Raw genomic sequence first — 21,829 nt, forward strand, 5'->3', positions numbered from 1 at the left:
GGATCAATCCAATAAAAAACATTGCATGATCACAGTAGCGGTGATCAGAATTATGTTGTTGACAGTAGCGCATTACATAGGGTGGCAGAATCATAGAAGCAGTTATTACAAAAGGAATGGAATATAAAAGTGTGGAAGTTTTACTGCAGCTGTACAGGGCCTTGCTGAGACCACATCTGTTGTATTGTATACAGCTTTAGTCTCCTAATTTGAAAATAGATATAACTGCTTCAGAACCAGCACAGAGAAGGTTCACTCAACTCATTCCTGGGATGAGGGGCTTATCTTATGAAGAAAGGTTGGACAGGTTGACCCTGTCCCCATTGGGGTTTAGAAGATTGAGAGGTGATCTTATTGAAATATAGAAGGTCCTGAGGGGACATGATAGGCTGGATACCGGGCGGATATTTCCTCTTGTGAGGGAGACTAGAACCAGAGGACATGGTTTAAGAATAAAAGGTCTCCCTTTTAAGATGGAAATAAGGAGAATTATTTTCTCATAGAGGGTCATTAGAATGAGGAGTTCTCTTCCCCAGAAAGCAGTGGAGGCTGGGTTATTGAATTTATTCAGACCTGAGTTAGACAGACTTTTGATAGACAAGGCAATGGGGGGCATTCAAAAAGGAAATGGGGAGGGTACAGGGTCAACATGTTCCCTCGAGGGTGATAGGAAAGAATAACAAGCCCAGAGAACCATGGATGACCAGAAATCTTCAGGATACGATGAGAAGGAAAAGAGAGGCTTTGAGCAGGTACAAGGGCAGCAAATCAGCGGAGGCATTAGTGGAGTACAGAAAGTGCAGGGTGGAGCTTAAGAAAGCAATTAGGAGAGCAAAGCGGGGATATGAGAAAGCTCTGGCTGGTGAAAGTAGGGAAAATCCCAAGATATTCTATAAGTATATCAATGGGAAGAGGATAACCATGGAAAGATTAGGGTTCATAAGGGACCAAAGGGGAAATCTGTGGGTGGAGCCAGAGGACACCGCCAGAGAGTTGAATCAATATTTCACATCCATCTTCACCCAAGAGAATGAGGATGAAGAAATCGAACTCAGGGAGAGAGACTGCGAGGTTCTTAAGCAAATTGATACAGGGACTGACAAGGTATTGGAGGTGTTGGCAGGCTTAAAAGTGGGCAAACCTCCAGGTCCAGATGATTTGTGTCCCAGACTGCTGAGGAAGGCGGGGAGGAGGTCACAGGGGCTCTGACCCAAATGTTTAATTCCTCTCTGGCCACGGGGAAGGTGCCAGAGGACTGGAGAACAGCTAATGTGGTTCCGCTATTTAAGGAGGGTTGTAGAGATAAGCCAGGGAACTACAGGCCATTGAGTCTCATGTCAGTGGTAGGGAAACTATTGGAGAAAATTCTGAAGGAGAGAATCTATCTCTACTTGGAGAGACAAGGTTTGATCAGGGATAGTCAGCATGGCTTTGTCAGAGGGAGGTCATGCCTAACAATCTTGATTGAATTGTTGAGGAGGTGACCAGGTGTGTAGATGAGTGTAGTACAGTTCATGTAGTTTATATGGATTTTAGCAAAGCCTTTGACAAAGTCCAACATTGGAGACTTATAAAGATGGCAAATGCACATGGGATACATGGTAATTTGATAAGGTGGATTCAAAATTGGCTTAGTTGTAGGAGACAGAGGGTGATGACAGAAGGATGCTTTAGTGACTGGAAGCCAGTGTCCAGTGGCGTACCACAGGGATCTGTGCTGGGTCCCCTATTATTCATTTATATAAACAACATAGATGACTGTGTGCGGGGTAGGATTAGTAAGTTTGCAGATGACACAAAGATTGTCCGGGTGGTTAGCAGTGAGGTTGAGTGTCTTGGGCTACAGCAAGATATAGATGGGATGGTCAAATGGGCAGATAAGTGGCAGATGGAATTCAACCCTGAAAATTGTGAGGTGACACACTTTGGAAGGAGTAATTTGACAAGGAAGTATTCAATGAACGGCATGACACCAGAAAGTTCTGAGGAACAAAGGGACCTTGACGTGTGTGTCCATAGATCTCTGAAGGTGGAGGGGCATGTTAGTGGGGTGGTGGAAATGGAATATGGGACACTTGCCTTTATCAATCGAGGCATAGATTACAAAAGTAGGGAGGTCATGTTGGAGTTGGATAGAACCTTGGTGAGGCCACAGCTGGAGTACTGTGTGCAGTTCTGGTGGCCACATTATAGGAAGGATGTGATTGCACTGGAGGGGGTGCAGAGGAGATTCACCAGGATGTTGCCTGGGATGAAACACTTAAGTTATGAAGAGAGGATGGATAGACTTGGGTTGTTTTCAGTGGAGCAGAGAAGACTGAGGGGCAACCTGATCAAGGTGTACAAGATGATGAGGGGCATGGATAGGGTGGATAGGGAGCAGCTGTTCCCATTCGTTGAAGAGTCAGTCACAAAGGGGCATAAGTTCAAGGTGAGGGGCAGGAGGTTTAGGGGGGATGTGAGGAAAAACTTTTTTACCCAGAGGGGGTGACCGTCTGGAAAGCGCTGCCTGGGAGGGTGGTGGAGGCAGGTTGCCTCACATCCTTTAAAAAGTACCTGGATGAGCACTTGGCACATCATAACATTCAAGGCTATGGGCCAAGTGCTGGTAAATGGGATTAGGTAGGTAGGTCAGTTGTTTCTCACGTGTCAGTGCAGACTTGATGGGCCGAAGGGCCTCTTCTGCACTGTGTGATTCTGTGAAGTGAGTCGAGAGTTAAGGAGGTGGGGGTTGGGGGCAGGCAGAAATCTGGAGCTGAGGCCACAACCAAATCAGCCATGATCTTATTTAATGGTGGAGCAGCTCAAAGGGTGGATAGACATCCTCCTGCTCCTAAGTCCTACATCCTACAAGGAGGAAAATATCAGGGCTAAACTAAAGATGCAAGAATTTTGGAAAACAGGGAAGGACTACTCACCAAATTTCTCAGTCCCTCCTCACCAAATCACTCTGCTGATCACTGTACCACTTAACACACACAATAACCCTTCAATCTCTCCTGATCTTACCCTGTCCCATTTAACACACACCATCTTTTGCCAAACAGATGCACCGTAGACATGAGCTGATTGAAATACACTGTGTTTCAGTCCATCGACTGATATTCAATATTGTTCCACAGTCAGTCTCAGTAGCTGCAATTCCTTTATTCATGTCGGAAGCTCCAAAAACAAACTAAAGAGCAATTTAATTGACGATAATCGTTTTATTTGCCAGCATCTCAGTATATCACTGCACCAACAAGTGTTCAGACAGCAGCTTTAACAGGAGCAAACATCTCAAGGCGCTTCACAGGAACATCATAAAACAAAATATGACACCAAGAGGAGATATTCTTTCAGATGACCAAAAGCTTGGGCAAAGAGGTAGGTTTTAAGGAGTGTCTTAATGGAGGAAAGCAAGGTAGTGGGGCGGAGAGAGGTAAGGAAGGAATTCCAGAGCCCAGTGCCTACGCAATTAAAGCACAGCCACCAATGGAGGAGCGTTACATTCAGGGGGTGCACAAGAGGTCAAGAGTAAGAGGAGAACAGCTATCTTGGAGCAGATTGCAGAGGTAGTGGAGAGGCCACAGAGGGATTTGAAAACAAGGATGGAAATTTTAAAATGAGAATCTATTGCAAAGATACTAGGCTGTATATTCAGGTTTGCTTCCTTCATTACCTGAATACCTTTCTGTGAAGCCAGTACCAGGAGAATTCGAGAAGGCAATACACACCATGAGGCCTGGAGAAAGGAAGAAAGGGAAATGTTCAAGAACAGTGCATAGCTCAACTTCTATATTCTTACAATGTGATAGATATCTCAGCCGGGTGAATGGTGTTTGCTTCAAACAGTCATGTTCAGGTGCAACACAGGTATAATACTGGTTAGATACAGAGTAAAGCTACATCTATACTGTCCATTAAACACTCCCAGGACAGGTACAGCACGGGGTTAGATACAGAATAAAGCTCCCTCTACACTGTCCCCATCAAACACTCCCAGGACAGGTACAGCACGGGTTTAGATACAGAGTAAATCTCCCTCTACACTGTCCCCATCAAACACTCACAGGACAGGTACAGCATGGGGTTAGATACAGAGTAAAGCTCCCTCTACACTGTCCCCATCAAACACTCCCAGGACAGGTACAGCACGGGGTTAGATACAGAGTAAATCTCCCTCTACACTGTCCCCATCAAACACTCCCAGGACAGGTACAGCACGGGTTTAGATACAGGGTAAAGCTGCCTCTACACTGTCCCCATCAAACACTCCCAGGGCAGGTACAGCACGGGGTTAGATACAGAGTAAAGCTCCCTCTACACTGTCCCATCAAACACTCCCAGGACATGTACAGCACGGGGTTAGATACAGAGTAAAGCTGCCTCTACACTGTCCCCATCAAACACTCCCAGGGCAGGTACAGCACAGGGTTAGATACAGAGTAAAGCTCCCTCTACACTGTCCCATCCAACACTCCCAGGACAGGTACAGCACGGGGTTAGATACAGAGTAAAGCTCCCTCTACACTGTCCCCATCAAACACTCCCAGGACAGGTACAGCACGGGGTTAGATACAGAGTAAAGCTCCCTCTACACTGTCCCATCCAACACTCCCAGGACAGGTACAGCACAGGGTTAGATACAGAGTAAATCTCCCTCTACACCGTCCCCATCAAACACTCCCAGGACAGGTACAGCACAGGGTTAGATACAGAGTAAAGCTCCCTTCACACCGTTCCCTTGAGAAATAAATGTTGATAAAAGTGTGTAATGATTGGCTTTAATACAGTTCTTCACCAAATTTCTTTCTAGCACATAACAAGAACCATCTATGATTCATGCCGCGTTACAATTATCAGACAACACTCCAGGTGCTATAAGCATGTTAATAGGAAGCATCAAAACCAAGGATGAAGGGCTGAAATACTTGGAAGGAGCAAGCTCACATCATCAGGTGGCCCCTGTGGAGACCGAGAGCCTTCATTCACCCCTGAGCCCAGCTTACGTTTGGGAGGGGAAAGGATGTTTCGGCAATGTAAGCAGCCTGTCCATACCTGCATGACTAAGGAAGTGCCATGCACCATGCCTCCCTCCTTGGACTGCAGCTGCCTGTGAGAGAGGTTCAGGCCATCGGTGGAGGCGCTAACCATGTTCACCACACTACCATGGATGACAGCAAAGTAGGTAAGGTTCTTATCAGTGATGGGCAGGATGCTGAGGTTGTTGTAGAAAGCAGAAGCACTGCTCTTAATCTGAATGCTCTTCTCCCTCTTGTACATCCTGCAACAACAAAAAACTGACCTTAGGATAAAAGACAGTTTCAGAAGTTTCAATTCGGGAAGGAAGCCTTTAGGTTCATCTTGTTATGTAACTCATTCTGTTCCTCGAATCTTTGTTGCCAGACAGTAAGAATGTGGTTGATCTGTGATCAAACGCCATCCACCCACCTCAATTCCATATACTTCATTACACTTGGCAAATATTTTGAATTATTCATTTAATTAGGCCTTAAGTACACAGTCCCAACAACAACACCCCCACCACATCAAGGGATAAAGGATTCAATTAGTGTTTCCCAATGCCTCTCACTGTGTGGGAGAGTCTCTCTCTCTCTCTCTGTGAGTGAGACAGTGTCAGTCTCTCTGTGAGTGGGTCAGGGACTGTCTCTCTGTGAGTGGGTCAGTGTCTCTCTCTCTCTCTCTCTCTGTGACTGGGTCAGAGTCTCTCTCTCTGTGAGTGGGTCAGTGTCGCTCTCTCTCTGAGTGGGTCAGAGTCACTCTATCTCTCTGTGAGTGGGTCAGTGTCTCTCTCTCTCTCTCTGTGAGTGGGTCAGTGTCTCTCCCTCTCTCTTTCTCTCTGTGAGTAGGTCAGTGTCTCTCTCACTGTGAGTGGGTCAGTGTTTCACTGTGAGTGGGTCAGTGTCTCTCTCTCTCTGAGTGGGGCAGTGTCTCTATCTCTCAGTGAGTGGCTCAGTGTCTCTCTCTCTCTCTCTCTCTGTGAGTGGGTCAGTGTCACTCTCTCTCTCTGAGTGGCTCAGTGTCTCTCTCTCTCTCTCTCTGTGAGTGGGTCAACGTCTCTCTCTCACTGTGAGTGGGTCAGTGTCTCTCTCTCTCACTGTGAGGGGGTCAGTGTCTAGCTCTCTCACTGTGAGGGGGTCAGTGTCTCTCTCTCTCTCTCTCTGTCAGTGGGCCAGTGTCTGTCTCTCTCTCTCTGTGAGTGGGTCAGTGTCTCTCTCTCACTGCGAGTGGGTCAGTGTATCTCTCTCTCTCTCTGTGAGTGGGTCAGTGTCTCTCACTGTGAGTGGTTCAGTGTCTCTCTCTCTCTCTCTCTCTCTGTGAGTGGGTCAGTGTCTCTCTCTCTCTCTCTCTGTGAGTGGGTCAGTGTCTCTCTCCGTGAGTGGGTCAGTGTCTCTCCCTCTCAGTGTGAGTGGGTCAGTGTCTCTCTCTCTCTCTCTCTCTCTCTCTCTGTGAGTGGGTCAGTGTCGCTCTCTCTCTCTCTCTCTCTGTGAGTGGGTCAGTGTCTGTCTCTCTCTCTCTCCCTGTGAGTGGGTCAGTGTCTCTCCCTCTCTCTCTCTCTCTGTGAGTAGGTCAGTGTCTCGCTCTCTCCCTGTCAGTGGGTCAGTGTCTCTCTCTCTCTCTCTATGTGTGAGTGCGTCAGTGTCCCTCTCTCACTGTGAGTGGGTAAGTGTCTCTCTCTCAGTGTGAGTGGGTCAGTGTCTCTCACTCTCTCTGTGAGTGGGTCAGTGTCTCTCTCTCAGTGTGAGTGGGTCAGTGCCTCTCTCCGTGAGTGGGTCAGTGTCTCTCTCTCAGTGTGAGTGGGTCAGTGTCTCACACTCTCTCTGTGAGTGGGTCAGTGTCTCTCACGGTGTGTGGGTTAGTGTCTCTCTCTCTCTCTCTGTGAGTGGGTCAGTGTCTGTCTCTCTCTCTCTCTCTCCCTGTGAGTGGGTCAGTGTCTCTCCCTCTCTCTCTCTCTCTGTGAGTAGGTCAGTGTCTCGCTCTCTCCCTATCAGTGGGTCAGTGTCTCTCTCTCTCTCTCTATGTGTGAGTGCGTCAGTGTCTCTCTCTCACTGTGCGTGGGTCAGTGTCTCTCTCTCAGTGTGAGTGGGTCAGTGTCTCTCACTCTCTCTGTGAGTGGGTCAGTGTCTCTCTCTCAGTGTGAGGGGGTCAGTGTCTCTCTCTCCGTGAGTGGGTCAGTGTCTCTCTCTCAGTGTGAGTGGGTCAGTGTCTCACACTCTCTCTGTGAGTGGGTCAGTGTCTCTCACTGTGTGTGGGTTAGTGTCTCTCTCTCTCTCTCTCTGTGAGTGGGTCAGTGTCTCTCTCTGAGAGTGGGTCAGTGTCTCTCTCTCTCTCTCTCTCTGAGTGGGTTAATGTCTCTCTGTCTCTGTGAGTGGGTCAGTGTCTCTCTCTCACTGTGAGTGGGTCAGTGTCTCTCTCTCTCTGAGTGGGGCAGTGTCTCTATCTCTCAGTGAGTGGCTCAGTGTCTTTCTCTCTCTGTGAGTGGGTCAGTGTCACTCTCTCTCTGTGAGTGGGTCAGTGTCTCTCTCTCTCTGTGAGTGGGTCAGGGACACTCTCTCTCTCTCTGAGTGAGTCAGTGACAATCTCTCTCTCTCTCTATGTGAGTGGGTCAATGTCAGTCTCTCACTCTCTGTGAGAGGGTCAGTGTCTCTCTCTCTCTGTGAGTGGGTCAGTGTCTCTCTCTCTCTGTGAGTGGGTCAGTGTCTCTCTCTCTCTGAGTGGGTCAGCATCTCTCTCTCTCTGAGTGGGTCAGTGTCTCTCTCACTCTCTGAGTGGGTCAGCGTCTCTCTTTCTCTGAGTGGGTCAGTGTCTCTCTCTCTCTCTCTCGCTGTAAGTGGATCAGTGTCTCTCTCTCTCTGTGAGTGGGTCAGTCACAGTCTCTATCTCTGTGAGTGGGTCAGTGACTCTCTCTCTCTCTCTGTGAGTGGGTCAGTGTCTCTCTCTGTGAGTGGGTCAGTGTCAGTCTCTCCCTGTGGATCAGTCAGTGTCAGTCTCTCTCTTTGGGAGGGTCAGGGAGACACTCACTCTCTCTCTCTCTGAGTGAGCCAGTGACAAACAATCTCTCTCTATGTGAGTGGGTCAATGTCAGTCTCTCTATCCTTGTAAGTGGGTCAGTGTCTCTCTCTCTCTCTGTGTGGGTCAGTGTCACCCTCTCTCTCTATCTGTGAGTGGGTGAGTGTCTCTCCCTCTGTGTGAGTGGGTCAGTGTCTCTCTCTCTGTGTGTGTGGGTCAGTGTGTGTGTCTCTCTCTCTCTCTCTCTCTGAGTGAGTCAGGGCCTCTCTCACACTGTGAGTGGGTCAGTGTCTCTCGCTGTGAGTGGGTCAGTGTCTTCCTCGCTGTGAGTGGGTCACTGTCTCTCTTTGTGAGTGGGTCAGTGTCTCTCCCTTTCTCTCTCTCTGTGAGTGGTTCAGTGTCTCTCTCTGTGAGTGGGTCAGTGTCTCTCTCTCACTGTGAGTGGGTCAGTATCTCTCTCTCTCTGTGAGTGGGTCAGTGTCTCTCTCTCTGTGAAAGGGTCAGTATCTCTCATGTGAGTGGGTCAGTGTCTCTCTCTCTCGGAGTGGGTCAGGGTCTCTCTCTCTGTGAGTGGGTCAGTGTCTCTCTCTCTCTCTCTGTGAGTGGGTCAGTGTCTCTCTCTCTCACTCTGTGAGTGGGTCAGTCTCTCTCTCTCTCTCAGTGGGGCAGTGTCTCTATCTCTCTGTGAGTGGCTCAGTGTCTCTCTCTCTCTCTCTCTGAGTGGGTCAGTGTCACTCTCTCTCTCTGTGAGTGGGTCAGTGTCTCCCTCTTACTGCGAGTGGGTCACTGTCTCTCCCTCACTCTCTCTCAGTAAGTGGTTCAGTGTCTCTCTCTCTCTCTCTCTATGAGTGTGTCAGTGTCTCTCTCCCTCTCTCTCTGTGAGTGGTTCAGTGACTCTCTCTCTCTCTCTCTGTGCGTGGTCAGTGTCTCTCTCTGTGAGTGGGTCAGTGTCTCTCTCTGTGAGTGGGGCAGTGTCTCTCTCACTGTGAGTGGGTCAGTGTCTCTCTCACTGTGAGTGGGTCAGTGTCTCTCTCTCTCTTTCTCTTGGAGTGGGTCAGTGTCTCTCTCTCTCTCTGTGAGTGGGTCAGTGTCTCTCTCTCTCTCTGTAAGTGGGTCAGTGTCAGTCTCTCCCTGTGGATCAGACAGTGTCAGTCTCTCTCTATGAGTGGGTCAGTGTCTCTCTCTCTCTCTCGCTGTAAGTGGGTCAGTGTCTCTCTCTCTCTCTGTGAGGGGGTCAGTCACTCTCTCTATCTCTGTGAGTGGGTCAGTGTCTCTCTCTCTCTCTCTGTGAGTGGGTAAGTGTCTCTCTCTCTCTGTGAGTGGGTCAGTGTCTCTCTCTCTCTGTGAGTGGGTCAGGGACACCCTCTCTCTCTCTGAGTGAGTCAGTGACAATCTCTCTCTCTCTCTATGTGAGTGGGTCAATGTCAGTCTCTCACTCTCTGTGAGAGGGTCAGTGTCTCTCTCTCTCTGTGAGTGGGTCAGTGTCTCTCTCTCTCTGTGAGTGGGTCAGCATCTCTCTCTCTCTCTGAGTGGGTCAGTGTCTCTCTCACTCTCTGAGTGGGTCAGCGTCTCTCTTTCTCTGAGTGGGTCAGTGTCTCTCTCTCTCTCGCTGTAAGTGGATCAGTGTCTCTCTCTCTCTGTGAGTGGGTCAGTCACACTCTCTATCTCTGTGAGTGGGTCAGTGTCTCTCTCTCTCTCTCTCTGTGAGTGGGTCAGTGTCTCTCTCTCTCTGTGAGTGGGTCAGTGTCAGTCTCTCCCTGTGGATCAGTCAGTGTCAGTCTCTCTCTTTGGGAGGGTCAGGGAGACACTCACTCTCTCTCTCTCTGAGTGAGCCAGTGACAAACAATCTCTCTCTATGTGAGTGGGTCAATGTCAGTCTCTCTATCCCTGTAAGTGGGTCAGTGTCTCTCTCTCTCTCTGTGTAGGTCAGTGTCACCCTCTCTCTCTATCTGTGAGTGGGTGAGTGTCTCTCCCTCTGTGTGAGTGGGTCAGTGTCTCTCTCTCTGTGTGTGTGGGTCAGTGTGTGTCTCTCTCTCTCTCTCTCTCTGAGTGGGTCAGGGCCTCTCTCACACTGTGAGTGGGTCAGTGTCTCTCGCTGTGAGTGGGTCAGTGTCTTCCTCGCTGTGAGTGGGTCACTGTCTCTCTTTGTGAGTGGATCAGTGTCTCTCCCTTTCTCTCTCTCTGTGAGTGGTTCAGTGTCTCTCTCTGTGAGTGGGTCAGTGTCTCTCTCTCACTGTGAGTGGGTCAGTATCTCTCTCTCTCTCTCTGTGAGTGGGTCAGTGTCTCTCTCTCTCTCTCTCTCTCGGAGTGGGTCAGGGTCTCTCTCTCTGTGAGTGGGTCAGTGTCTCTCTCTCTCTCTCTGTGAGTGGGTCAGTGTCTCTCTCTCACTCTGTGAGTGGGTCAGTCTCTCTCTCTCAGTGGGGCAGTGTCTCTATCTCTCTGTGAGTGGCTCAGTGTCTCTCTCTCTCTCTCTCTGAGTGGGTCAGTGTCACTCTCTCTCTCTGTGAGTGGGTCAGTGTCTCTCTCTCTCTCTCTCTCTGTGAGTGGGTCAGTGTCTCTCCCTCTCTCTCTGTGAGTAGGACAGTGTCTCTCTCTCACTGTGAGTGGGTCAATGTCTCTCTCTCACTGTGAGTTCGTCAATGTCTCTCTCTCTCTCTCTCTGTGAGTGGGTAGGTGTCTCTCTGTGAGTGGATCAGTGTCTCTCTCTCTCTCACTGTGAGTAGGTCAGTGTCTCTCTCTCTCACTGTGAGTGGGTCAGTGTCTCTCTCTCACTGAGGGGGTCAGTGTCTCTCGCTCTCTCTCTGTCAGTGGGCCAGTGTCTGTCTCTCTCTCTCTGTGAGTGGGTCAGTGTCTCTCTCTCACTGCGAGTGGGTCAGTGTATCTCTCTCTCTCTCTCTGTGACTGGGTCAGTGTCTCTCTCTCTCTGTGAGTGGGTCAGTGTCTCTCTCTCACTGTGAATGGGTCAGTGTCTCTCTCTATCTGTGAGTGGGTCAGTGTCTCTCTCTCACTGTGAGTGGGTCAGTGTCTCTCTCTCTCTCTCTCTCTCTCTCTGTGAGTGGGTCAGTGTCTCTCACTGTGAGTGGTTCATTGTCTCTCTCTCTCTCTCTCTCTGTGAGTAGGTCAGTGTCTCTCTCTCACTGTGAGTGGGTCAGTGTCTCTCTCTCACTGTGAGGGGGTCAGTGTCTCTCTCTCTCTCTCTGTCAGTGGGCCAGTGTGTGTCTCTCTCTCTCTGTGAGTGGGTCAGTGTCTCTCTCTCACTGTGAATGGGTCAGTGTCTCTCTCTCACTGCGAGTGGGTCACTGTCTCTCCCTCTCTCTCTCTCAGTAAGTGGTTCAGTGTCTCTCTCTCTCTCTCTATGAGTGTGTCAGTGTCTCTCTCTCTGTGCGTGGTCAGTGTCTCTCTCTGTGAGTGGGTCAGTGTCTCTCTCTCTGTGAGTGGGGCAGTGTCTCTATCTCTCTGTGAGTGGGTCAGTGTCTCTCTCTCTTTCTCTTGGAGTGGGTCAGTGACTCTCTCTCTCTCTGTGAGTGGGTCAGTGTCTCTCTCTCTCTCTGTAAGTGGGTCAGTGTCAGTCTCTCCCTGTGGATCAGTCAGTGTCAGTCTCTCTCTCTGAGTGAGTCAGTGACAATCTCTCTCTCTCTCTATGTGAGTGGGTCAATGTCAGTCTCTCACTCGCTGTGAGGGTCAGTGTCTCTCTCTCTCTGTGAGTGGGTCAGCGTCTCTCTCTCTCTCTGAGTGGGTCAGCGTCTCTCTCTCTCTCTGAGTGGGTCAGCGTCTCTCTCTCTCTGTGAGTGGGTCAGTGTCTCTTTCTCTCTCTCGCTGTAAGTGGATCAGTGTCTCTCTCTCTCTCTGTGAGTGGGTCAGTCACTCTCTCTATCTCTGTGAGTGGGTCAGTGTCTCTCTCTCTGTGAGTGGGTCAGTGTCTCTCTCTCTATGTGAGTGGGTTAGTGTCTCTCTCTCTCTGTAAGTAGGTCAGTTTCAGTCTCTCCCTGTGGGTCAGTCAGTGTCAGTCTCTCTCTTTGAGAGGGTCAGGGAGACACTCTCACTCTCTCTCTCTCTCTCTGAGTGAGCCAGTGACAATCTCTCTCTCTCTATGTGAGTGGGTCAATGTCAGGCTCTCTATCCCTGTTAGTGGATCAGTGTCTCTCTCTCTCTATCTGTGAGTGGGTGAGTGGCTCTCCTTCTGTGTGAGTGGGTCAGTGTCTCTCTCTCTCTCTCTCTCTCTGTGTGTTTGGGTGAGTGTCTCTCTCTCTCTCTGTGAGTGGGTCAGTGCCTCTCTCACACTGTGAGTGGGTCAGTCTCTCGCTGTGAGTGGGTCAGTGTCTCACTCGCTGTGAATGGGTCACTGTCTCTCTTTGTGAGTGGGTCAGTGTCTCTCCCTCTCTCTCTCTCTGTGAGTGGTTCAGTGTCTCTCTCTGTGAGTGGGTCAGTGTCTCTCTCTCACTGTCAGTGGGTCACTGTCTCTCCCTCTCTCTCTCTCAGTAAGTGGTTCAGTGTCTCTCTCTCTCTCTATGAGTGTGTCAGTGTCTCTCTCCCTCACTCTCTCTGTGAGTGGGTCAGTGTCTCTCTCTCTCTCTCTGTGAGAGGGTCAGTATCACTCATGTGAGTGGGTCAGCGTCTCTCTCTCTCTCTGAGTGGGTCAGCATCTCTCTCTGTGAGTGGGTCAGTGTCTCTCTCTCTCTCTCTCGCTGTAAGTGGACCAGTGTCTCTCTCTCTCTCTCTGTGAGTGGGTCAGTCACTCTCTCTATCTCTGTGAGTGGTCAGTGTCTCTCTCGCTCTGTGAGTGGGTCAGTGTCTCTCTCTATGTGAGTGGGTCAGTGTCTCTCTCTCTCTGTAAGTAGGTCAGTATCAGTCTCTCCCTGTGGGTCAGTCAGTGTCAGTCTCTTTGAGAGGGTCAGGGAGACACTCTCACTCTCTCTCTCTCTCTCTGAGTGAGCCAGTGACAATCTCTCTCTCTCAATGTGACTGGGTCAATGTCAGTCTCTCTATCCCTGTAAGTGGGTCAGTGTCTCTCTCTCTCTGTGTGTAGGTCAGTGTCTCTCTCTCTCTATCTGTGAGTGGGTGAGAGGCTCTCCCTCTGTGTGAGTGGGTCAGTGTCTCTCTCTCTATGTGAGTGGGTCAGTCTCTCTCTCTCTCTCTCTCTCTCTCTCTCTCTGTGTGTGTGGGTCAGTGTCTCTCTCTCTCTCTCTCTGTGAGTGGGTCAGTGCCTCTCTCACACTGTGAGTGGGTCAGTGTCTCTCGCTGTGAGTGGGTCAGTGTCTCACTCGCTGTGAGTGGGTCACTGTCTCCCTTTGTGAGTGGGTCAGTGTCTCTCCCTCTCTCTCTCTGTGAGTGGTTCAGCGTCTCTCTCTGTGAGTGGGTCAGTGTCTCTCTCTCACTGTGAGTGGGTCACTGTCTCTCCCTCTCTCTCTCTCAGTAAGTGGTTCAGTGTCTCTCTCTCTCTGTATGAGTGTGTCAGTGTCTCTCTCCCTCTCTCTCTCTCTGTGAGTGGGTCAGTGTCTCTCTCTCTTTCTGTGAGAGGGTCAGTATCTCTCATGTGTGGGTCAGTGTCTCTCTCTCTCTCTCGGAGTGGGTCAGGGTCTCTCTGAGAGTGGGTCAGTGTCTCTCTCTCTCTGTGAGTGGGTCAGTGTCTCTTCCTCTCTCTCTCTCTGTGAGTAGGTCAGTGTCTCTCTCTCACTGAGTGGGTCAGTGTCTCTCTCACTGTGAGTGAGTCAGTGTCTCTCTCTCTCTTTCTCTCGGAGTGGGTCAGTGTCTCTCTCTCTCTCTTTGAGTGGGTCAGTGTCTGTCTCTCTCTTTCTGTGAGTGGGTCAGTGTCTCCCTCTTACTGCGAGTGGGTCACTGTCTCTCCCTCACTCTCTCTCAGTAAGTGGTTCAGTGTCTCTCTCTCTCTCTCTCTATGAGTGTGTCAGTGTCTCTCTCCCTCTCTCTGTGAGTGGTTCAGTGACTCTCTCTCTCTCTCTCTCTCTGTGCGTGGTCAGTGTCTCTCTCTGTGAGTGGGTCAGTGTCTCTCTCTGTGAGTGGGGCAGTGTCTCTATCTCTCTGTGAGTGGGTCAGTGTCTCTCTCACTGTGAGTGGGTCAGTGTCTCTCTCTCTCTTTCTCTTGGAGTGGGTCAGTGTCTCTCTCTCTCTCTGTGAGTGGGTCAGTGTCTCTCTCTCTCTCTGTAAGTGGGTCAGTGTCAGTCTCTCCCTGTGGATCAGACAGTGTCAGTCTCTCTCTATGAGTGGGTCAGTGTCTCTCTCTCTCTCTCTCGCTGTAAGTGGGTCAGTGTCTCCCTCTCTCTCTGTGAGTGGGTCAGTCACACTCTCTATCTCTGTGAGTGGGTCAGTGTCTCTCTCTCTCTCTCTGTGAGTGGGTAAGTGTCTCTCTCTCTCTGTGAGTGGGTCAGTATCTCTCTCTCTCTGTGAGTGGGTCAGGGACACTCTCTCTCTCTCTGAGTGAGTCAGTGACAATCTCTCTCTCTATGTGAGTGGGTCAATGTCAGTCTCTCACTCTCTGTGAGAGGGTCAGTGTCTCTCTCTCTCTGTGAGTGGGTCAGTGTCTCTCTCTCTCTGTGAGTGGGTCAGTGTCTCTCTCTCTCTCTGAGTGGGTCAGCATCTCTCTCTCTCTCTGAGTGGGTCAGTGTCTCTCACTCTCTGAGTGGGTCAGCGTCGCTCTTTCTCTGAGTGGGTCAGTGTCTCTCTTTCTCTCGCTGTAAGTGGATCAGTGTCTCTCTCTCTCTCTGTGAGTGGGTCAGTCACTCTCTCTATCTCTGTGAGTGGGTCAGTGTCTCTCTCTCTCTCTGAGTGGGTCAGTGTCTCTCTCTCTATGTGAGTGGGTCAGTGTCTCTCTCTCTCTGTAAGTAGGTCAGTTTCAGTCTCTCCCTGTGGGTCAGTCAGTGTCAGTCTCTCTCTTTGAGAGGGTCAGGGAGACACTCTCACTCTCTCTCTCTCTCTCTCTGAGTGAGCCAATGACAATCTCTCTCTCTCTCTATGTGAGTGGGTCAATGTCAGTCTCTCTATCCCTGTTAGTGGATCAGTGTCTCTCTCTCTCTCTGTGTGTAGGTCAGTGTCTCTCTCTCTCTATCTGTGAGTGGGTGAGTGGCTCTCCCTCTGTGTGAGTGGGTCAGTGTCTCTCTCTCTCTCTCTCTCTCTCTCTCTCTGTGTGTGTGGGTGAGTGTCTCTCTCTCTCTGTGAGTGGGTCAGTGCCTCTCTCACACTGTGAGTGGGTCAGTCTCTCGCTGTGAGTGGGTCAGTGTCTCACTCGCTGTGAATGGGTCACTGTCTCTCTTTGTGAGTGGGTCAGTGTCTCTCCCTCTCTCTCTCTCTGTGAGTGGTTCAGTGTCTCTCTCTGTGAGTGGGTCAGTGTCTCTCTCTCACTGTCAGTGGGTCACTGTCTCTCCCTCTCTCTCTCTCAGTAAGTGGTTCAGTGTCTCTCTCTCTCTCTATGAGTGTGTCAGTGTCTCTCTCCCTCACTCTCTCTGTGAGTGGGTCAGTGTCTCTCTCTCTCTCTCTCTGTGAGAGGGTCAGTATCACTCATGTGAGTGGGTCAGCGTCTCTCTCTCTCTCTGAGTGGGTCAGCATCTCTCTCTGTAAGTGGGTCAGTGTCTCTCTCTCTCTCTCGCTGTAAGTGGATCAGTGTCTCTCTCTCTCTCTCTGTGAGTGGGTCAGTCACTCCCTCTATCTCTGTGAGTGGGTCAGTGTCTCTCTCTCTCTGTGAGTGGGTCAGTGTCTCTCTCTATGTGAGTGGGTCAGTGTCTCTCTCTCTCTGTAAGTAGGTCAGTATCAGTCTCTCCCTGTGGGTCAGTCAGTGTCAGTCTCTTTGAGAGGGTCAGGGAGACACTCTCACTCTCTCTCTCTCTGAGTGAGCCAGTGACAATCTCTCTCTCTCAATGTGACTGGGTCAATGTCAGTCTCTCTATCCCTGTAAGTGGGTCAGTGTCTCTCTCTCTCTGTGTGTAGGTCAGTGTCTCTCTCTCTCTATCTGTGAGTGGGTGAGAGGCTCTCCCTCTGTGTGAGTGGGTCAGTGTCTCTCTCTCTATGTGAGTGGGTCAGTCTCTCTCTCTCTCTCTCTCTCTGTGTGTGTGGGTCAGTGTCTCTCTCTCTCTCTCTCTGTGAGTGGGTCAGTGCCTCTCTCACACTGTGAGTGGGTCAGTGTCTCTCGCTGTGAGTGGGTCAGTGTCTCACTCGCTGTGAGTGGGTCACTGTCTCCCTTTGTGAGTGGGTCAGTGTCTCTCCCTCTCTCTCTCTGTGAGTGGTTCAGCGTCTCTCTCTGTGAGTGGGTCAGTGTCTCTCTCTCACTGTGAGTGGGTCACGGTCTCTCCCTCTCTCTCTCTCAGTAAGTGGTTCAGTGTCTCTCTCTCTCTCTGTATGAGTGTGTCAGTGTCTCTGTCTCTCTCTCTCTCTGTGAGTGGGTCAGTGTCTCTCTCTTTCTGTGAGAGGGTCAGTATCTCTCATGTGTGGGTCAGTGTCTCTCTCTCTCTCTCGGAGTGGGTCAGGGTCTCTCTGAGAGTGGGTCAGTGTCTCTCTCTCTCTGTGAGTGGGTCAGTGTCTCTTCCTCTCTCTCTCTCTGTGAGTAGGTCAGTGTCTCTCTCTCACTGTGAGTGGGTCAGTGTCTCTCTCACTGTGAGTGAGTCAGTGTCTCTCTCTCTCTCTTTCTCTCGGAGTGGGTCAGTGTCTCTCTCTCTCTCTTTGAGTGGGTCAGTGTCTGTCTCTCTCTCTCTGTGAGTGGGTCAGTGTCTCCCTCTTACTGCGAGTGGGTCACTGTCTCTCCCTCACTCTCTCTCAGTAAGTGGTTCAGTGTCTCTCTCTCTCTCTCTCTATGAGTGTGTCAGTGTCTCTCTCCCTCTCTCTCTGTGAGTGGTTCAGTGACTCTCTCTCTCTCTCTCTCTCTGTGCGTGGTCAGTGTCTCTCTCTGTGAGTGGGTCAGTGTCTCTCTCTGTGAGTGGGGCAGTGTCTCTATCTCTCTGTGAGTGGGTCAGTGTCTCTCTCACTGTGAGTGGGTCAGTGTCTCTCTCACTGTGAGTGGGTCAGTGTCTCTCTCTCTCTTTCTCTTGGAGTGGGTCAGTGTCTCTCTCTCTCTCTGTGAGTGGGTCAGTGTCTCTCTCTCTCTCTGTAAGTGGGTCAGTGTCAGTCTCTCCCTGTGGATCAGACAGTGTCAGTCTCTCTCTATGAGTGGGTCAGTGTCTCTCTCTCTCTCTCTCTCGCTGTAAGTGGGTCAGTGTCTCTCTCTCTCTCTGTGAGGGGGTCAGTCACTCTCTCTATCTCTGTGAGTGGGTCAGTGTCTCTCTCTCTCTCTCTGTGAGTGGGTAAGTGTCTCTCTCTCTCTGTGAGTGGGTCAGTGTCTCTCTCTCTCTGTGAGTGGGTCAGGGACACTCTCTCTCTCTCTGAGTGAGTCAGTGACAATCTCTCTCTCTCTCTATGTGAGTGGGTCAATGTCAGTCTCTCACTCTCTGTGAGAGGGTCAGTGTCTCTCTCTCTCTGTGAGTGGGTCAGTGTCTCTCTCTCTCTGTGAATGGGTCAGTGTCTCTCTCTCTCTCTGAGTGGGTCAGCATCTCTCTCTCTCTCTGAGTGGGTCAGTGTCTCTCTCACTCTCTGAGTGGGTCAGCGTCTCTCTTTCTCTGAGTGGGTCAGTGTCTCTCTCTCTCTCTCTCGCTGTAAGTGCATCAGTGTCTCTCTCTCTCTGTGAGTGGGTCAGTCACAGTCTCTATCTCTGTGAGTGGGTCAGTGTCTCTCTCTCTCTCTCTGTGAGTGGGTCAGTGTCTCTCTCTGTGAGTGGGTCAGTGTCAGTCTCTCCCTGTGGATCAGTCAGTGTCAGTCTCTCTCTTTGGGAGGGTCAGGGAGACACTCACTCTCTCTCTCTCTGAGTGAGCCAGTGACAAACAATCTCTCTCTATGTGAGTGGGTCAATGTCAGTCTCTCTATCCCTGTAAGTGGGTCAGTGTCTCTCTCTCTCTCTGTGTAGGTCAGTGTCACCCTCTCTCTCTATCTGTGAGTGGGTGAGTGTCTCTCCCTCTGTGTGAGTGGGTCAGTGTCTCTCTCTCTGTGTGTGTGGGTCAGCGTCTCTCTTTCTCTGAGTGGGTCAGTGTCTCTCTCTCTCTCTCTCGCTGTAAGTGCATCAGTGTCTCTCTCTCTCTGTGAGTGGGTCAGTCACAGTCTCTATCTCTGTGAGTGGGTCAGTGTCTCTCTCTCTCTCTCTGTGAGTGGGTCAGTGTCTCTCTCTGTGAGTGGGTCAGTGTCAGTCTCTCCCTGTGGATCAGTCAGTGTCAGTCTCTCTCTTTGGGAGGGTCAGGGAGACACTCACTCTCTCTCTCTCTGAGTGAGCCAGTGACAAACAATCTCTCTCTATGTGAGTGGGTCAATGTCAGTCTCTCTATCCCTGTAAGTGGGTCAGTGTCTCTCTCTCTCTCTGTGTAGGTCAGTGTCACCCTCTCTCTCTATCTGTGAGTGGGTGAGTGTCTCTCCCTCTGTGTGAGTGGGTCAGTGTCTCTCTCTCTGTGTGTGTGGGTCAGTGTGTGTCTCTCTCTCTCTCTCTCTCTCTCTGAGTGGGTCAGGGCCTCTCTCACACTGTGAGTGGGTCAGTGTCTCTCGCTGTGAGTGGGTCAGTGTCTTCCTCGCTGTGAGTGGGTCACTGTCTCTCTTTGTGAGTGGGTCAGTGTCTCTCCCTTTCTCTCTCTCTGTGAGTGGTTCAGTGTCTCTCTCTGTGAGTGGGTCAGTGTCTCTCTCACTGTGAGTGGGTCAGTATCTCTCTCTCTCTCTCTGTGAGTGGGTCAGTGTCTCTCTCTCTGTGAAAGGGTCAGTATCTCTCATGTGAGTGGGTCAGTGTCTCTCTCTCTCTCTCGGAGTGGGTCAGGGTCTCTCTCTCTGTGAGTGGGTCAGTGTCTCTCTCTCTCTCTCTGTGAGTGGGTCAGTGTCTCTCTCTCTCACTCTGTGAGTGGGTCAGTCTCTCTCTCTCTCTCAGTGGGGCAGTGTCTCTATCTCTCTGTGAGTGGCTCAGTGTCTCTCTCTCTCTCTCTGAGTGGGTCAGTGTCACTCTCTCTCTCTGTGAGTGGGTCAGTGTCTCCCTCTTACTGCGAGTGGGTCACTGTCTCTCCCTCACTCTCTCTCAGTAAGTGGTTCAGTGTCTCTCTCTCTCTCTCTCTCTATGAGTGTGTCAGTGTCTCTCTCCCTCTCTCTCTGTGAGTGGTTCAGTGACTCTCTCTCTCTCTCTCTCTCTGTGCGTGGTCAGTGTCTCTCTCTGTCAGTGGGTCAGTGTCTCTCTCTGTGAGTGGGGCAGTGTCTCTCTCACTGTGAGTGGGTCAGTGTCTCTCTCACTGTGAGTGGGTCAGTGTCTCTCTCTCTCTTTCTCTTGGAGTGGGTCAGTGTCTCTCTCTCTCTCTGTGAGTGGGTCAGTGTCTCTCTCTCTCTCTGTAAGTGGGTCAGTGTCAGTCTCTCCCTGTGGATCAGACAGTGTCAGTCACTCTCTATGAGTGGGTCAGTGTCTCTCTCTCTCTCTCGCTGTAAGTGGGTCAGTGTCTCTCTCTATCTCTGTGAGGGGGTCAGTCACTCTCTCTATCTCTGTGAGTGGGTCAGTGTCTCTCTCTCTCTCTCTGTGAGTGGGTAAGTGTCTCTCTCTCTCTGTGAGTGGGTCAGTGTCTCTCTCTCTCTGTGAGTGGGTCAGGGACACTCTCTCTCTCTCTGAGTGAGTCAGTGACAATCTCTCTCTCTCTCTATGTGAGTGGGTCAATGTCAGTCTCTCACTCTCTGTGAGAGGGTCAGTGTCTCTCTCTCTCTGTGAGTGGGTCAGTGTCTCTCTCTCTCTGTGAGTGGGTCAGTGTCTCTCTCTCTCTCTCTGAGTGGGTCAGCATCTCTCTCTCTCTCTGAGTGGGTCAGTGTCTCTCTCACTCTCTGAGTGGGTCAGCGTCTCTCTTTCTCTGAGTGGGTCAGTGTCTCTCTCTCTCTCTCTCGCTGTAAGTGGATCAGTGTCTCTCTCTCTGTGAGTGGGTCAGTCACACTCTCTATCTCTGTGAGTGGGTCAGTGTCTCTCTCTCTCTGTGAGTGGGTCAGTGTCTCTCTCTCTCTGTGAGTGGGTCAGTGTCAGTCTCTCCCTGTGGATCAGTCAGTGTCAGTCTCTCTCTTTGGGAGGGTCAGGGAGACACTCACTCTCTCTCTCTCTGAGTGAGCCAGTGACAAACAATCTCTCTCTATGTGAGTGGGTCAATGTCAGTCTCTCTATCCCTGTAAGTGGGTCAGTGTCTCTCTCACTCTCTGTGTAGGTCAGTGTCACCCTCTCTCTCTATCTGTGAGTGGGTGAGTGTCTCTCCCTCTGTGTGAGTGGGTCAGTGTCTCTCTCTCTGTGTGTGTGGGTCAGTGTGTGTCTCTCTCTCTCTCTCTCTCTGAGTGGGTCAGGGCCTCTCTCACACTGTGAGTGGGTCAGTGTCTCTCGCTGTGAGTGGGTCAGTGTCTTCCTCGCTGTGAGTGGGTCACTGTCTATCTTTGTGAGTGGATCAGTGTCTCTCCCTTTCTCTCTCTCTGTGAGTGGTTCAGTGTCTCTCTCTGTGAGTGGGTCAGTGTCTCTCTCTCACTGTGAGTGGGTCAGTATCTCTCTCTCTCTGTGAGTGGGTCAGTGTCTCTCTCTCTGTGAAAGGGTCAGTATCTCTCATGTGAGTGGGTCAGTGTCTCTCTCTCTCTCTCTCGGAGTGGGTCAGGGTCTCTCTCTCTGTGAGTGGGTCAGTGTCTCTCTCTCTCTCTCTCTCTGTGAGTGGGTCAGTGTCTCTCCCTCTCTCTCTGTGAGTAGGTCAGTGTCTCTCTCTCACTGTGAGTGGGTCAATGTCTCTCTCTCACTGTGAGTTCGTCAATGTCTCTCTCTCTCTCTCTCTCTCTGTGAGTGGGTAGGTGTCTCTCTGTGAGTGGATCAGTGTCTCTCTCTCTCTCTCACTGTGAGTAGGTCAGTGTCTCTCTCTCACTGTGAGTGGGTCAGTGTCTCTCTCTCACTGAGGGGGTCAGTGTCTCTCGCTCTCTCTCTGTCAGTGGGCCAGTGTCTGTCTCTCTCTCTCTGTGAGTGGGTCAGTGTCTCTCTCTCACTGCGAGTGGGTCAGTGTATCTCTCTCTCTCTCTGTGAGTGGGTCAGTGTCTCTCACTGTGAGTGGTTCATTGTCTCTCTCTCTCTCTCTCTCTGTGAGTAGGTCAGTGTCTCTCTCTCACTGTGAGTGGGTCAGTGTCTCTCTCTCACTGTGAGGGGGTCAGTGTCTCTCTCTCTCTCTCTCTCTCTCTGTCAGTGGGCCAGTGTCTGTCTCTCTCTCTCTGTGAGTGGGTCAGTGTCTCTCTCTCACTGCGAGTGGGTCAGTGTATCTCTCTCACTCTCTCTGTGAGTGGGTCAGTGTCTCTCACTGTGAGTGGTTCAGTGTCTCTCTCTCTCTCTCGGTGAGAGGGTCAGTGTCTCTCTCTCTCTCTCTCTGTGAGTGGGTCAGTGTCTCTCTCTCTCTCTGAGTGGGTCAGCAACCGTCTCTCTCTCTGAGTGGGTCAGCGTCTCTCTCTCTCTCTCTGAGTGGGTCAGTGTCGCTCTCTCTCTCTCTCTCTGTGAGTGGGTCAGTGTCTCTCCCTCTCTCTCTCTGTGAGTGGGTCAGTGTCTCTCTCTCCCTCTCTCTGTGAGTGGGTCAGTGTCTCACCCTCTCTCTCTCTCTCTGTGAATGGGTCAGTGTCTCTCTCTCTGTGAGTGGGTCAGTGCCTCTCTCTCTCTGTGAGAGGGTCAGTAACTCTCTCTCTCTCTCTCTGTGAGTGGGTCAGTGTCTCTCTCTCTCTGTGACAGAGTCAGTGACTCTCTCTCTCTCTCACTCTGAGTGGGTGAGTGTCTCTCTCTCTCTCT

General features: G+C 50.9%; 1 protein-coding gene across 3 annotated transcripts in view; it reads right to left on the reverse strand.

Annotated features, from left to right (window-relative positions):
* Positions 1 to 21,829, reverse strand: part of wdr54 (WD repeat domain 54) — a 447,713-nt gene that overhangs the window by 139,088 nt on the left and 286,796 nt on the right. For all 3 annotated transcript variants that reach the window (XM_041193295.1, XM_041193277.1, XM_041193288.1), the window contains exons 2-3: positions 5,041 to 5,266; positions 3,662 to 3,724 (exon numbers count right to left, since the gene is read on the reverse strand). In XM_041193295.1, coding sequence (XP_041049229.1) covers positions 3,662 to 3,724; positions 5,041 to 5,265 — 288 coding nt within the window. In that variant the 5' untranslated portion in view covers position 5,266. The remainder of the gene's footprint in view (positions 1 to 3,661; positions 3,725 to 5,040; positions 5,267 to 21,829) is intronic.

The sequence above is a fragment of the Carcharodon carcharias genome, chromosome 1 (genome assembly GCF_017639515.1).
Source record: "Carcharodon carcharias isolate sCarCar2 chromosome 1, sCarCar2.pri, whole genome shotgun sequence".
NCBI lineage: Eukaryota > Metazoa > Chordata > Chondrichthyes > Lamniformes > Lamnidae > Carcharodon > Carcharodon carcharias.